The 17,027-nt window shown below is 44.0% G+C and overlaps 3 protein-coding genes across 3 annotated transcripts; all 3 read left to right on the top strand.

Moving 5' to 3' along the window:
* Positions 1-3,134: 3,134 nt before the first annotated feature.
* On the top strand, positions 3,135-6,682 carry EAE98_007790 (uncharacterized protein; the record flags this gene model as incomplete). The annotated part of the gene is made up of 2 exons (XM_038955413.1): positions 3,135-3,767; positions 3,821-6,682. 2 exons carry the CDS (start codon positions 3,135-3,137, stop codon positions 6,680-6,682), a joined length of 3,495 nt encoding a protein of 1,164 aa, XP_038808142.1.
* A 1,554-nt stretch (positions 6,683-8,236) lies between these two features.
* On the top strand, positions 8,237-11,540 carry EAE98_007789 (uncharacterized protein; the record flags this gene model as incomplete). The annotated part of the gene is made up of 6 exons (XM_038955412.1): positions 8,237-8,414; positions 8,484-10,039; positions 10,089-10,276; positions 10,329-10,470; positions 10,523-10,631; positions 10,681-11,540. The coding sequence occupies 6 exons, from the start codon at positions 8,237-8,239 to the stop codon at positions 11,538-11,540; spliced, it is 3,033 nt and encodes a 1,010-aa protein (XP_038808141.1).
* A 1,413-nt stretch (positions 11,541-12,953) lies between these two features.
* Positions 12,954-16,877, top strand: EAE98_007788 (uncharacterized protein). Its single transcript, XM_038955411.1, has 5 exons — positions 12,954-13,631; positions 13,688-13,712; positions 13,835-13,852; positions 13,924-16,460; positions 16,522-16,877. The coding sequence occupies exons 1-5, from the start codon at positions 13,489-13,491 to the stop codon at positions 16,583-16,585; spliced, it is 2,787 nt and encodes a 928-aa protein (XP_038808140.1). The 5' UTR covers positions 12,954-13,488; the 3' UTR covers positions 16,586-16,877.
* Positions 16,878-17,027: the final 150 nt, after the last annotated feature.

Below are 17,027 nucleotides of genomic sequence, written 5' to 3'. Positions count from 1 at the left end.
TGATGTTGGAAAGAAATTTCTCCATCTTTGCGGAGGTTGTCGATATCTCTCCATATGATGCGATGTGTGATGCGATGTGATGACTGTGAAGCTAGCTGCAGCACGATAGATTCGCAATGGCGTAAGAGCAGGTTTTGCGTTCGTACTACGCATATATTTCTTGGCCTACCTAGTGTTTTCGTTCAAGGCGTGCAAGCCATATCCAGAACTAATCCCCGACCGAGCTCTCTATCTACTTGGCAACGTAGATAACGAACCATTTCCTGGTTCAACGGGATGTCAATGGTGCAGTATCAATATGTAGACTCCGTATGTACTCGAAAGGTGTGCAAGCACGGCAAACCAAGAGTTAGAGACAAATGGAATCTATGTGAGGCGTGAGGCGTTGTTCACGGGCGAATCGTTTGTTATTGGTTGGACGGAATTAGATTAAGGTACTATGCTACCTGTCTAGTACTGATTTTATTCCAGATGCATTGTAGCACAGGACAAACAGGACAAACGAGTTGCGCTTTGTTGAGGTTGAATTGTATCCAATGCTGCAATGATGTCGACTGTTTGTTAGCAGGCCTACTCAAAGCGTTACCATCACCAGTAATAAGTACTAGGTATTGAATCTTGATGATGCTTACACACTGCGCATAAAGGCGGCATTTGGACTGAGGGGTTTAATTCCATATTTGTAAGGAAAGTGGATACGAATTATAATTATTTTGAGCTTCATGTGGATCTACAGGAGAGCTGCTTTTGAAGAGAACGTGGTGTGTGTGTTGGTATATTACTCGAGTTGAACTGGAGATGTTACCACTCGAATTTTACATCCCGTCTGCTTTCTTGATGATAAATCTCTCCTTTACGGATCAACTCATCTCACCTGATCTTCATTGGCCAGATCGTAATGTCTACGAGCTTACCTAGGTTACAATCAGAAATGAAGCAATTTTATATCCACGTCTCGTTTGGACGGATACTCAATTCTCCTCCGCAGTCTCCGTCCGACCTCTTCCCTTCCCTTCCCCAACACAAAATTATCCGATATTAAACACCATCCCCAGCCAGCGATAATTTTCAATGGAGCCCCAGATAAATGGATTCTGGCGGTATTTCTTGGGGATGAGATGGTCGTTTCCCAGCCACTTGAATATTCTATCGAGTCTCTAGGTGTAAAGCTTTGTTTCCCTTTTAACCCCATTTGAGTCTTGACGCCGCAATCCCAGGTTGGACTGGTACTCTGAATGAAGTGCGCTTCAGGATGAGCCGCGTGGGGGTTGTAGAAGTGTAAAGGGTTGAGCACGCCATGATGGATCTCCTACGGGATGGAGGAATTGAGGAATTGAGGAATTGAGAATCGAGGAATCGAGGAATGATAGCGCTAAAGATTGGTGCTACGGGGTACGTAGTAAGTAGGTATCTATCTATTTATACTGGGTGGCTCCAAAGTTCCAACTGTTGGTTTAGAATTTAGAGCACATCGCCCCTGCCATAGGAGTGAGGACATTTTTTCTATCCACGGCTCCAATCCGAGCAGTAAGTTCGTGAGATCCACGGAACATCCTGGAGCATGGACAATACCGTACAGAAGTGAACCATGTTTCAATGTTTGAAATGCTGTTGAGGATGCGTTCGGAATCTGATTTGATATCAAGCTGACACAGACGGTGGACATTGAATTGGTCCCGCATGAAGTACAAGATTTTCCAAGGTCGGTTTGCAGCTCCCATAGCCTACAGGTTTAGATGAAAGACTCCTCCCGTTGAAGCGCCACTACCAGGTCGGAAAGGTCCAAGGTTTGAGGTATGAGGTACTGATAAAAAAGCTACTGCATGATGGTGCATGTACTACCACCATATGCAGCATGTTTATTTACTTCTCAACCACGCCAATGAATGTTCGACCAACAGATATTGTCATGTCGCGATACTGCAATAGGACGTACGAATATTACCCTATCTCGTATCTTCCCATCCGCACAACAGTTTCTCTCCCTCAATCTCAAACATCAGGAACGAAAAATGAATTGAATATTAGGATCGTCTTGTGAAAAGAATATCAATGTAAAAACCAAGAACTAAACGTGCCAAGAAGCTTTAGAACATCATCATGCGACGATGACAAGAAGAATGAAGTATGTAGATCGACCCCTTTTCACCAATCATGGTGTACAAGATCCTCACGACAACTTACTGTGTTACTGCATGTGTGCTAAAAAGTGGTTTGTTTAAACGTTCGGCCGGTCTTTTTTCCCTGGCATCTGAGCGATCACTTTGGCTTGAAACATAACTATTTTTCGCCATGACAGCGAATATGCTGAAGTCTGGATATTTGAGTGAAATTTGACATGAGCAATGATTGAAACAACAACCAACTTCCTTCAATTTGTTATGGAAGTTGGGGATGTTTATGTTACTCGCTAAGTAGGACGTATATGTAGATACCTACTAGGGAGGTATATAAAGATTCTAGATTCTTAGGCTAGTAGACAAGTAGATAGATAGATCCTTCTGGTAGACCGGTGGACGTTCTGCACACTATTATAGTAGGTTCCCGCGACAGTCAATTCAATCGACGATATATCATATCTCCCCCCTCTCGAGCTACTCAAGAGTCCTTTCGACCAATGTGAACAAAAAACGGTAAAGAAAAGCATCAAGGTATACCTAGAAGCCATCCACTCATGAGCTCATCCCTACTGTGGGAAGCAGGGTTAAAATGAGTGAAATGGGATATTGTAAAAGAAGCTAAAGAAAAAAAATGGAATAAGCCTTACTCTATTAATATTAATAGACTTAATAACTGGCTGAGAATACTCTGTACTTCGTACATAAAAAAATGTATCTGATAGACTGATAGATTCGATACTGCCTGCGGTACTAGGTAGGTAATCTGAGGTAATCTAATAAACATATCAATTCGCCTATCCCTAATCAGTCAATTCCTCCAAGGCCTTCCTTAGCTCTTTCGCCTGTGGTTGTTTTTCTGTCATTCAAGAAATCGCCAATTCTCTTGTCTCCAGCCTCTCCAAGCCTATCCGCCAATTATTTTCACAATCTCCTCACAACATTCCCACCGAAAGCGATTTTCCCACGTCAGTCTCCTATTCAAAATTTGGAGATTCGTGTCGCAAGTCTGCTTAGATGCTGAGGAGATCATCTGGGTCGGCCGCAGAGGAAGAAGGCGACGATTCAACAGCGAATGCCGACATAATTGAAGGACCGGGGTTTACAGGTCGCTCTAGAAGCGAAGTATCGATATCGAATAGGGATTCCCAGAATTTCCAATCAACTTCACGACAAACCACTCCTCAACATACTCAATCCGAATTAGATCGTCGGAAAAGTTGCGACAAAAGACCTTTGGCTGCCAGGAGTCGACGCCCCAGCAATACAAATTGGAAACCAACTGAATCGCGCAATGGACAAATAGATAAGGCTCAACCTAACGAAACGGCTGTAATTAGTGTTTCCTCGAAAGGGGCTATCGAGGTAGATAAGATGGCCGACTCTAGACAAACTTCACGACGGTCGAGGTTACGAAGTCCTTGGTCTTTTACTCCATTGACCTTCGCTACAACAGTTATAGCCTTACTTACTTTGGCGTCTATTATACATTCATTTACCACGCGGCAATTGGATAACAAAGGATGTCGAATGTCATATATGAGGCCTTCTTTTGCGAAGCTATCGGATTTCGATACCGAGCACACCCGTTTCGCAAGCAAATATTCGGTTTATCTATACAGGGAAGGAATGGTGGATGAGGATACCAAGGTATGATGGGATTGCGTGAAAATCAGAGTGCTAAACTTACGAAATCTGTCTAGGTTAGAGGGGTTCCCGTTTTGTTCATACCTGGAAATGCTGGAAGTTATAAGCAAGTTCGACCAATTGCGGCAGAGGCAGCAACATACTTTCACGATGTTTTACAGCACGATTCTGCAGCGATCAATGCCGGAGCACGGAACCTGGACTTTTTTACTGTCGATTTTAACGAGGATATAACAGCCTTCCATGGGCAGACAATGTTGGACCAGGCAGAATATTTGAATGAAGCGATTGCGTACATATTATCTTTGTACCATGATCCTCGAAGATCGCAACGAGACCCGGAGCTTCCAGATCCAACTTCCGTTATCATATTGGGACACTCGATGGGTGGGATTGTAGCTCGTACAATGTTAATCATGCCGAACTATCAGTCGAATTCCATTAATACAATTATCACAATGTCAGCTCCACACGCTCGACCCCCTGTTTCCTTTGATGCGGAGATTGTCAAAACTTACAAGCAGATCAACGACTACTGGCGTCAAGCCTACTCACAGAAATGGGCAAACAACAATCCTCTATGGCACGTTACTTTGCTATCTATAGCGGGGGGTGGACTCGATACTGTGGTTCCATCGGATTATGCAAGTCTGGAATCGCTGGTGCCAGATACACATGGATTTACCGTTTTCACTTCATCTGTGCCAAACGTATGGACTGGTATGGATCATCAAGCTATTCTATGGTGCGATCAGTTTAGAAAAGTTGTCGTCAGATCTCTATACGAGGTTGTTGATGTAAACCGGCCTGCACAAACGAAACCTCGAGCAGATAGAATGAGAATCTTCAAGAAATGGTACTTGACAGGAATGGAAAGTCTCGCAGAAAAGACCCTTTCCCATAAGGAACCCACGACTTTGCTTACTTTGGAAGACGATTCGCACGCAATAATCCCCCAAGGAGAAAGATTAACCCTACGAAAATTTGGGGAGTCGCGAAAACCAAAAGCACATTTGCTCCCGATTCCTCCCCAGGGGACACCAGGTGGAAAACGATTCACACTTCTCACCGATCAAAAGCTTGATCGACCTGGGGAAAATGGGAAGTTGGAGGTTCTTTTCTGCAGTGTTTTCCCTCTGCATCCAGGTCAATCAGCGACACTATTTTCTATGAATATGGATCTTTCTGGGGATAGCTCTGGATCTACGAGATTAGCTTGTAAAAATGCTGCAAGTGACGTTATTCCTTTACCAGCATCCACCAGAACATCAAAGAAGCCTTTCTATCTGGACGAGGAGGAAGAAATAAAACCATTTTCTTATTTGCAATACGATTTGGAGGATATCATTGACCACCAATTTGTTGCTATCGTCGATAAAGCAGTTGAGTCAACTCCTGGATGGGTGATTGCCGAGTTTAGTGACAATGTTCAGTCACATAGAATCAGATCTCTGAGTCTTCGACGTCTCTTGGCTTTCGGTATGAAAATGAGGCTTCCACCAAACAGACCCATGGTTGCGGAGGTTAAAATACCTGCCGTGCACTCCAGTTTGTTGGCCTATAACTTGGAAATGGGCAATCAAGTATGCGGGGAGGAATCGGAACTGTTCACCCCGCTTTTACGGCAATACATTTCGGAGCCTTACGAATCCAAATACTTTGTAAATGTGAAGCAAGCAAGCATCAATATCCATGGAGTTTCTCCGTTCATGCCACCTGCACTTAAATACAAAGCCATTCAAGATGGGTTGAGTCTTCAGTTCTGGACTGATCCAACGTGCAACTCGAGCATTAAGATCTCCCTGAGTGTCGATATCCCAGGCAGTTTAGGGAAGTTGTATATGCGCTATCGAACGGTTTTTGCTGCATTCCCCTTACTGGTTGTTGCCCTTGTTTTGAGAAAGCAATTTCGAATGTATGACGAGACGGGAATTTTCATTTCTTTCAGCGAAAGTCTGGACTTGTGTTTACGACAGTCTTTACCTTTGGTGTTGCTAGCTCTTACATGCCTATCGGTGTCATTCTCCCAGGCAAGTACGGCACCACCCCAAGGAGCTCCCACAGGCTTTTTGGGATGGGGAAGGAACGCATCGGAAACTGTCATTGACTATACTAAAAATGATTTACTTGTGGGCTCACAGGATCCGTTCTTCTGGTTTATGGTTCCTCTAATTGGGCTGGTTTGCATTGGTGTATGCGTAATGATCAATTATGCCACATTGGCTATTACTCACATTTTGAGCGTACTCTATGGTTGGATGAGTGTTAAGCCGGCGTGGTTGCGAAACGAAGATAGAAAGAGGGCATCATCTCCAGCATTCGCACCATCTTCTCCCCGCCGACGAGTATTTACGACTGGCGTATTGTTATTCTTGGTGTCTACAGTCATTCCATACCAGTTCGCATATCTGGTGGCATGCCTGGTACAAATAGCCACTTGTACAAGAGCCCTACGATTTGCCAGGGAAGCACGTTCTAACACGAACTATAACTTCTACAATTACGTCCACTCAATACTTGTCCTTATGCTATGGATCCTACCAATCAACCTCCCAATACTCGTTGTGTGGATTCATAACTTGGCTGTGCATTGGTTAACGCCCTTCTCTTCTCATCATAACGTCCTCTCCATCATGCCCTTCATTCTTTTGGTGGAAACATTAACGAGTGGAAAGATGGTCCCTCGTGTTACGTCGCGTGTTCGCCACGTTACCAGCGTTCTACTCTTCGGCATCGCGATCTATGCTGCAGTATATGGAGTGACTTATGCCTACATGCTTCACTATCTAGTCAACTTGGTAGCTGCATGGCTCGTCGCTATTCATTCTTCAACCTCAAACTGGACACTTGCGGGTGTAACAACCATGTTCGATCCCGAAAGCAATGAGAATACTCGTAAGCGAGGCAAGACACCTTGAACGACAATACTGTCTACGAGATTATCTACAGCACCATTAAATTCAACGATTCACGATTCAACGCCCACCACATTTATCAGACTCCTATTACTTTTATAATCGGTTGAAATCATGGGGTCCCGCAACCTATCAACCTATTTTTGTTTCTTTGACGCACTAGACTTTTCGGCGTTCTCAACAAAGTATAGAACTTTGAACGTTATCACACGTCTGTTTTCCCGAATTTCCCACTTTTTCTAGACTTCAATTCTTTCGTTTATAGCGAATGATGTTCATATACAAAATTCATTCGCAAATAACTATACTCATAAGCGATGTACATAGGGAAGTTGGCGTTCTCTTCTTTTCCAGCTGCAAACTGTAATTACGCACGTACATACCTACATTTTTGCGATGCGCTGGTGTTATGTTATCCAAAGGGGAGAGATGTAGGCTGAGGAGGTATATTAAAGGGGGCGAGAGGGAGGATGGGCATGATACTGCAGTGGCCGGGCAGTAATCAAAAAAACTTGGCTACTTTTTAATGTTTTATATTGTATCTTCTTCTGACGGCGAGAAGGGGACTGGACAGTAAGAGGGGGGAAAGTGACGATCGGAGGGGTGATATTGGGTGGGGAGGGAAGGGGAATGGGATGAGGTGTATATTTGGTTGATGGGAGTGAGGTTGCAAAAGGGAGATTGGAATGCCGAAGATTATTCTGGCCTTTGCTTTACGGGTAGAAACGAGAAGGTGGAATGATGTGTTAACATCGTGCTGTGCTGTTGCTTATACCCTTTGGTTTGGAAATGGAATTGGGGATGAGAGTTGTGGAAGACAGGATGAGAGTGAAGTGTGAATGCAGGTGCGAGGTACGGAGGGAATAATTGAATATAGACTCCGGAAGGGAAACTTCTTACATGTTTTTGGGTGCAAATACTTGTGTGAATACTTTTGTAACTATTTGAATGCTGGAACTCTCAGTATGGTGAATATATCGCTTCTGATGTGGTTCTGATGTGCTCCTAATGTTCGCCTTGCTATTATTCGATCTATCGAAGAGAGCGTTGTAAAAACATTGAACTCACTCCCGGTAAACCTTTGAATACATCGGCCCACCACTCGCTGACCACAAGCAGCACCATTCATGCAAATTGATACCTTTTTAAATACTGTATGAAATATCTTCATTTAGATGAGAGTTGGATTGGAACTTTTGTAATGTTGTTTGAATTGTTAAAGAAATCTAAAAATAGATAGTCTCGAACGTCCCTCATTAGTTGTCGATGATGTCGTGTCCTATCGGACAATTTATCGGGCTACCTTGAAGTCCCTGAAATCTTTCCGTCGACAATTTTTAAGGGGAAGAGCTTCTCATCCAATTTATTATTCACAGTACATATATTTCGTCCATTTTGAGGGCGGGCCATTCCTTTATTATTCTGCAGATGGTTTTGGCTTAAATCCATCAAGGTGTTTTGACAATCTGTTCCTTATAAAGTCGGAGCCGTTTGTTCGATTGAACGCGAACGCGTATAATACGATTTATTTACAGAGCAGACGAGCATACCAGCAATATGGCTAGAGTCAATCGTTTTGGCTTCTTGGCCATTGCGATGGCTTTCCATCTGGTGTATATTTATTCAATCTTTGATATTTATTTTGTGAGTCCCATCGTATCTGGGATGCGCGAATTTGGGGTAGAGAGACCAGATGGAGTGGAAGCCCCAGCGAAGCGTTTGGTGCTTTTTGTAGGTGTGTTATTCCGTTTTCTTCTTTAGAAATTGTGTATGGATGCAATTGACTGATACTTTGAATCTGCAGGTGATGGTCTACGAGCCGATAAAGCTTTCCAATCATTTCCAGAACCATACCCAAAAATAGAAGAAGATCTTGTTCCGCGGCCTCTTGCGCCATTCCTTCGCTCGCGGGTTCTTGGACATGGTACTTTCGGTGTCTCTCATACTCGAGTTCCTACGGAATCCCGCCCAGGACATGTTGCGCTTATTGCGGGCATGTACGAAGATGTTTCGGCAGTTGCTACTGGATGGAAACTCAACCCGGTGAACTTCGACAGCGTTTTCAATAGAAGTAGACATACTTGGTCATGGGGAAGTCCAGATATCTTGCCAATGTTCCAATTGGGCGCTGTGCCAGGTCGTGTCGATGCGTATACATATTCTGCTGAGGAGGAGGACTTTTCAAAGGCTGCTATACACTTGGATATCTGGGTATTCGATAGAGTCAAGGCTCTTTTTGCAGAAGCTGCTACGAATGCCACTTTGAACGCCGCATTAAGAAAAGATAAGAATGTGTTTTTTCTACATCTCCTTGGCTTGGATACTACAGGTCATGGTTTCCGCCCATACTCGAAAGAATATCTATATAACATCAAAGTTGTGGATGAAGGTATTAAGGAAGTAACAAAGGTCATCGAAGATTTCTATAAAGATGATAAGACCGCTTTTGTCTTTACAGCCGATCATGGAATGAGTGATTATGGAAGTCATGGCGATGGGCACCCAGACAATACACGCACTCCCCTGGTTGCATGGGGATCTGGAGTCGCGAAACCTATCGTGCAGGCCCATGGAATTGCACCAGGGCATGACGAGCTATCCTCAGATTGGGGTATGGACCACATTCATCGACATGATGTTTCACAAGCAGATGTTGCAGCTCTCATGGCATATTTGGCTGGTGTTAACTTCCCAGTGAATTCTGTTGGAGAGTTGCCCCTATCGTATCTAGCAGCGGATATTCCCGAAAAATCCGAAGCTTTCCTAGCTAATGCTAGGGGTATTCTTGACATGTACCGAATCAAAGAGGAGCACAAGAAAGCCACCGAGTTGAGATATCGACCATTTGAGGGTCTCGGAGACCAGAACCATACGGCCGAGCATCGATTAGCTGATATCAGAAATCTGATCGATCGAGGACAACATGAAGAAGCAATTCGCGAGACTGCAGAACTTGTGAGACTTGGTTTGGCTGGTCTGAGATATCTTCAGACATACGATTGGCTCTTTTTGAGAGCTCTCATTACGATGGGTTATTTAGGGTGGATCACATTTGCTCTCACTACCGTCATTGATCTTCATGTTCTTCATGGTAAAGCTGAGACTTCTAGAACTTTAGCGGGCAGTCTTTTCTTCTCTTCAATTCTTGTTGCACTTTTCGCTTCCTTTATTGTTTCTGAATCGCCTGCAACATATTACGCCTATGCTGTTTTCCCAGTGGCATTCTGGGAAGAAGTATATGCTCGCCGAAATGCTCTAGCCGAGGGCGGAAAAGCACTATTTGGTCATGTCAAGTCACCCATTGCCTATATTGGAACATTCATCAAAACTGTCATTTTCCTAGGCGTTATAGAATCGCTCGTAAGCCAAGATATACATTCTACAATTGACCATTCAATAACATCTATAGGCATGGGGTTACACCCACAGAGAGATTTTCTCTGCCCTGTTCGTTGGGGCAACCTTCTGGCCAGCATTTTACGGCTTAGGATTCTTAAAAGAAAACAAAGCATTGACACTAACATGGGCTGTGTCCTGTCTGGGAATGAGCACCTTCACATTACTTCCTGCAATGAAAGTTGAAGATATAGATCTTATGTAGGTTATGAATTCCTAAAGTAATTAAGTTTCTAGCTAATCTTGTACATAGTTTGTATGGTGGTGCTTTGATGGTGGGCGTAGGTGTTTTGTATCTTGCTTTTGAAAAGAAGCTACTCGCGAAATCCAAGATGACGGGAGATTCTATTGCGCCAGCCGATAATCTTCTATCCCGCACACTTATTGGAGCACAGGTGAGAAACTCCATCCATCGCCATAAATCGCGAATTCTGACCTCTCAAATAGATCGGGTTGATTGTCCTATCAATGCTTGTTACGAGATCTACTGCAATGTCCCTACAGGCAAGAATGGGGCTTCCTCGAGGAAACCAAATAGTTGGTTGGTGCTTGATTGGTAAGTTGACGAACACCTGGTGATATGAGAAAAGCTAACATGAATAAAGTGGCGTCTCTTGTAATGCCCTTTTTGCACCGTCTACAGCCGAACAACCATTATCTACACCGACTGATGATTGTATTTCTCACTTTTGCACCACTCTTCGTAATTCTTACCATCTCTTATGAAGGATTATTCTACATGGCATTTTCAGCCACTCTCATCACCTGGGTTCTATTGGAACACGGCATCCACAAATACACTTCAAGTAAAACAACAAAAGTCAAGGCAAATGGTGTTCAAGTTGCAGAAGTCCCTACTTCATTATCCTCTTCTCCATTCCGCTCTCTCACGTTGACTGACGCACGGATATCTCTATTTTTCCTCATACTTTTACAGTCGGCATTCTTCAGCACAGGAAATATGGCATCTGTCTCGTCTTTCAGTCTGGAAAGTGTGAATCGTCTAATCCCAGTCTTTGATCCTTTCTCCCAAGGAGCTTTGTTGATTGTGAAGCTTATGATTCCATTTGCATTAATCTCAGCGAACTTGGGTATTCTGAACAAGAGACTAGGCGTCGCGCCCTCAGCCTTGTTTATGGTGGTAATAGCTATCAGCGATTTCTTGACCTTGCATTTCTTCTGGGTGGTTAAGGATGAAGGGTCATGGCTGGAGATTGGGTCGACGATTAGTCATTTTATTATTGCAAGCTTGCTTTGTCTTTTCGTGGCTAGTTTGGAGGGGTTTAGTGAGCTGTTTATTGCGGGGGTGGAGGTAGAGGATCATTCGGGTCAGATTGAGAAGGAGCGGGAGCTTGGGGGAATGATTAGGGATGTGAAAGGGGAGAAGGAGGGGAGTGAAAATGGGATGGGTAAGACTGGCGTGAATGGGAATGGAATTGGAAATGGAAAAGACAAAAGTACTTGAATGTGGGTAAAGATATGAATAAAGAGGGAAAATGCATGTCTATATTGTAATGATTATAAGAGCATCATGATGTATTTGGATGAGAATCACGAGAGGATGTAGATGAAAGTGTCGTGGACGAACAATGGTGAATTAAAACCCAATATCACATGGAGCAGGTTATCCAAGGACGTACCGAGGCTCTTCTCTAGCTGATGATCCTACATTTCACCGGAGACTAATAAGCTCAAGCTTACACATATCGTATTGTATTGGTGAATACTGGGGTGGAACAATAGCACGGGTACTATCTGGGGTGCATATGCCACATGAGGAATTGCGGGGTGAGGGGATGGATGGAGGATGTGTTCCGGGAAGTATTCGTGGGGACTGGGAAGGTGGCTAGTAGTGGGTGGTTAGGGGTGGTTAGGGGTAGGTAGGGAAGTGATGGATGGATGGGGCGGGTTTGGAGTTTAGTGCGTGGTGGGTTGGATGGAGTGGGAAGTGGGAAGTGCGAAGTGTGAAGTGCGAAGGATGGATGAATGAAGTATGGGAGTTGTTATTGGTTTAATAGGGGAAGCGAAACTAATTAGCTAGAGGGGAGGGGTGGTGGGTAATGTTCTGGGGTTTGTGGGGAGGATGGGTGTTGGGTGTTGATGTTAGTTGGATGGATGGATACTTGAAGCGGTGTTGGGATTGGGATTGGGATTGGTATTGGAATTGCATAAAAGATCACATTGGATGATTCAGATTCAGATCGATATTGATATTGGATATTTTGTAGTATATAATAGATATCATAGTACTTGGTAATATTAGCAGCAGAAGGATAGAAGTAAAAGTGTTGCTTATTGAAATTGAGATGAGATGAGGTGTATTATAATATAATGAAACCCTAGACGAGAAAAGGGAGTTTCTTTGTGCGGCTGATATACCTAGTAAGTACCTAGGTAGTCATAATAAGTAATTTACCATTTCATCATCATGTATCGAATATTCCATAGGGCTTCGAGGTCGAGCGTTTTTACTCTATCTACCGGTACTATCTACTATCTACGGTACTATCTATGGTACTATCAACGATGATGTGCGTAGAATGAGTGGAGCAAAGAAGTGTCGCGTGTTTTCTTTCTTTTTTCACATCGAGTCCGAGGAACCTTATTTGAAATACCTGGTAGGTCTACGGGGAGGCTAATCATTATCAGTATTGTATGCAACCAGCCTTGAGGAGAGAGTGGTGGCTGGCTAATTATGCTTTGGATGGACGTGTATGTGTATGTATGTATAACATGTACAACATATAACAATATGATCGTGTTATGTTTATATATCAGAAGAATATATCGCGCTGACATTAACCAAGACCACATACGAATTCAATGTATTTAATTCCAATACATTAACAATAAGATGTACAACTGATTTGAGAATTCATTGTTGTCACACGCAATCGAATCGAACGAATCCCATTGAATGAATTTCATTTCGTTTCATTTCACCGCGCAAACGGAAGACGGACAACGGATGGGAAAGGGAGATCCATCCTTTTTTTTCGCAGATCATGGTTCGTACCTTAAAATCGATTCCACTGGGCAATTTCACCCCACATGACCAACCATGACCTTCTTCTTGTAGGCACTTTGACACTTTTGCAGTATCACTGTATCCTCTCTTGACCCTCTTGACCCTCTTGACCCTCTCTCTACTCAAGTCCCGAAAATCTGTAAAAATAGCCTCCGTACCGAGAAGCCCAGATTTATCAATTCATTTATCAATTCAGTTCAGTTCAATTCAATTCAATTCAATCCAATTTCACCATCATCCATCCTACTTACTTCCCACCCACACCACACCCACCCTTCTCCCCCAGCTATTCAATTCAATCCGATCCGCCGACAATACCATTAGGGAAATTCATACACAATTATTAATTCGCATGACCAAAGAGTATTAGGAATTACCGGCTACTATGGCCTCAAACGAAATGTCCGCAGATGGTTCAGGTGCCTCGAACCAATATTCTGCTCCGGCGCCTCAAATGAGTAGTCAAGCTCCTGCTGGTTCAAATGCTGCACCTAGCTCGCAGCTTCCGGGACATGCTTCATTTAGAAGGTATGATGGAATGTATTCTCCGATCCCACGAATGCGCTGACAATTTGGGGATGAAGACAACGAGCTTCACGAGCTTGCCAAGTATGTAAATATCGTTCCATTTCTTATCCATCCAATTTGATGCCTCGGTCCGAGGACCAGATTGTGATTGTGATTGTGGAGGAATCGAATATGAACAAACATTTGCTAACATCAATTCCTAGACTTGCCACGCTCGAAAGGTAATGTTACGCAAATTTATTGCGCCGTCGCATGGTCGTGCAGCTTCGAGTGTATGTTAATGGGTCGATAGGTACGATGTGATGCTGCGAGTCTGGGGGTGCCTTGCACAAATTGCGTCGCCTTCTCCATAGAATGCAAGATCCCAACGCCGAAACGCAAGAAGACAAGTAGCAAAAACAAAGATTCTGATAGGTATCAATTACCTCGGATCTCTGAAGGGCTTGCAGCTGACGAGGGTAGCGACCGAGGAGAAACCATTGACGAACGATCACCTCAGAACAATGACTCCCCAAGTACCCAAACTCCCAGGACCTCGATCGGCTATAACACGCAAGATGGAACACCTGCGACTTCTCTCACTGAAGCTCAGGCTCGTCAGCGGGACAGTGACGCAACGACCTACGCTCAATTCATGAAGCCTAAATTTACCAGAGCGCCCATAAAGGAGGCAGGAAGAGTAGCATATCTAGGAGAATCGTCGAATTTGACACTACTCGTACACGACCGACATGGCAACGCAGACGTTGTACATTATCCTTTACCAGAGAATATTAGAGGATCGAGGGCGAGGCTGACAGAATTGGATAATGTGGAAATTGATATCCTACATCAACGGGGAGCATTTTTACTCCCTCCTAGGTCCCTTTGTGATGAACTGGTAGATGCATATTTCAAATGGGTTGCCCCAATTGTGCCTGTAATCAATCGGAACAGATTCATGAGGCAATATCGCGATGCGAAAAATCCTCCTTCGCTTTTATTACTACAGGCTATCCTCCTGGCTGGATCCAGGGTCTGTACAAATCCCCAATTAATGGATGCTAATGGATCGACGACTCCCGCTGCCTTGACATTTTACAAGCGTGCAAAAGCACTTTACGACGCGAACTATGAAGATGATAGGGTTACAATTGTACAAGCTTTGGTCTTGATGGGATGGTATTGGGAGGGACCAGAAGATGTAACGAAGAACGTATTTTATTGGAGCAGGGTTGCGACGATTGTAGCACAAGGTTCAGGTATGCATAGGAGTGTTGAAGGTTCTGCGCTTAGCAAAGCCGACAAGAGGCTCTGGAAGCGAATCTGGTGGACGCTGTTTACCCGTGACCGATCGGTTGCCGTTGCTCTTGGCCGCCCTGTGCATATAAATACCGATGACTCCGATGTGGAGATGGTTAGTGAGGATGATTTTGTCGAAGATGAGACCGATCACCCCGCCGAATTCATCCAAGATCCTGTGCATGTCCAATTTTTCCTTCAATATGTTAAGCTTTGCGAAATTATGGGATTGGTTCTCTCACAGCAGTATAGCGTAGCTTCAAAGGCTCGACGGCAAAATGCGATTGACCTCACCCACAGTGATATGGCATTGGCAGATTGGCTGTCTCATTGTCCTAAGGAGGTATATTGGGAGATGCCTCGACATCAATTTTGGGCAGCCTTGCTACATTCCAATTACTATACAACACTCTGCTTGTTACATAGAGCGCATATGCCACCCGCTACTACACAGAGAGGTAATTATGAGGAAAATGTGTATCCATCTCGAACTATCGCATTTCAAGCTGCAGGAATGATTACGTCTATCATCGAGAACTTATCGGCACATGATGAGCTACGATACTGTCCAGCATTTATCGTGTACAGTTTATTCTCTGCATTGATTATGCATGTTTATCAGATGCGATCCTCTGTGCCATCCATCGTTGCAGCTACCCAAGAGCGAATGCGAGTTTGTATGAATGGTTTGAAGGACGTATCAAGAGTTTGGCTCGTGGCTAAGATGGTCTACACACTGTTTGAGTCCATCCTGGGAAATAAGGTTCTTGAGGAACGTCTTCAGAAAGCTGCTGGAAAACGACATAAACGTATGGTACAGAGCATCAGCGAGGGCCTTAATCAAGCTAAGAATGAGTCACAAAAGAGAAAATATGACGATATGTCACTAGATTTCGCTGTGGGCAGTGGACCCGCGCCACAAGAATCGTACGAGAGGTCCAGACCGCAAACACCAAGTCAAGGTTATAATTCATCATCGATGCCTGCACCACCACCTATTACATCCCCAAATCAGCGTCAGAATCGAGATACGTTTATGGGAGGTTCTAATTCTCGTCCTCACACACGTCCGCCCACACCTTTCAATCCCTCATACTCGGTCCCGGCTACGCCGCCGGATCTCTATCTTGTTACCAGAAACTCCCCAAACATATCACAATCTCTCTGGGAGAACTTTCAACCAGATCAGTTGTTCCCTGAAGGTGGTCCTAGTTTGAATAACATTCAATTCTCCCCACCAAGTCATCCCAACCTTGATCCAAATCTCATGCCTCATTTAGGTGCACCTCAGCCCCCAATCCCAAATCAAAATCAATCAAATCAATTGCCTCAACGCATGCAACGAGGCCAACCTGGAATGAGTGGTAGTCCAATTCAAGGTGGTGGAATGCTTCCAACTGGAGTTACTCCTAATTATAACATGGGCCAAGGTATGTGGCAGCAAGGCTTTGAGCAGCCAATGCATGAGCCTCAAGGCCAAAGTCCTAGTGATACCTGGAGTAATAGTTCTGCACAAGCTGTTCCTACGACTTTGAATGTTGAAGATTGGTAAGTCTACTATACTAAACCGTGCAAGTCTGGGTTAGCGTACTGACATGGTGATATGTAGGTTTCAATTTTTCGGAATTAATGGGGACTTGACTGGTATGAATGGCGATGTCCCACTCGCTTGATTGTTCTGGAAAGGATCTGGAAAAGGAAAAGGAAAAGGAAACCGGCCGGTTGCTTCTTGTGAGCAAAGACTTGCTTGACGTGGTTCTCGATGAGCTATTTCCTCGAGTACTCAAAAAATAGTCATGGAGCGTGTAGGTGTAGCTCATGCCGCTGTATTATAAGCCTTTTGGACCCACCTAATGGATAGGAAATGAAACTTATCGAAGTAAATGTCTCAGAAACACATTATTTTGATACTTCTTGTAACACACAAAAATCAAACATTACTAGCAAACAATCAAAATACAAGAAATTACAACCCAATCTCGGGAAACTCTTTGTGGTGGGTGGGTATTGTGTCTTAAATGCGGATTCCCCACGTGCCCTGCGTTTCGATACATACCTAGGTAATACACTATAAATGCTACTACGGATGACGAACACGGTAGCCCAAACTTAGTA

This window comes from Botrytis deweyae (assembly GCF_014898535.1).
Source record: "Botrytis deweyae strain B1 chromosome Unknown BDEW_019, whole genome shotgun sequence".
NCBI lineage: Eukaryota > Fungi > Ascomycota > Leotiomycetes > Helotiales > Sclerotiniaceae > Botrytis > Botrytis deweyae.
Note: the sequence above shows the minus strand (reverse complement) of the source record. Positions and strands in the feature narration are given on the sequence as shown.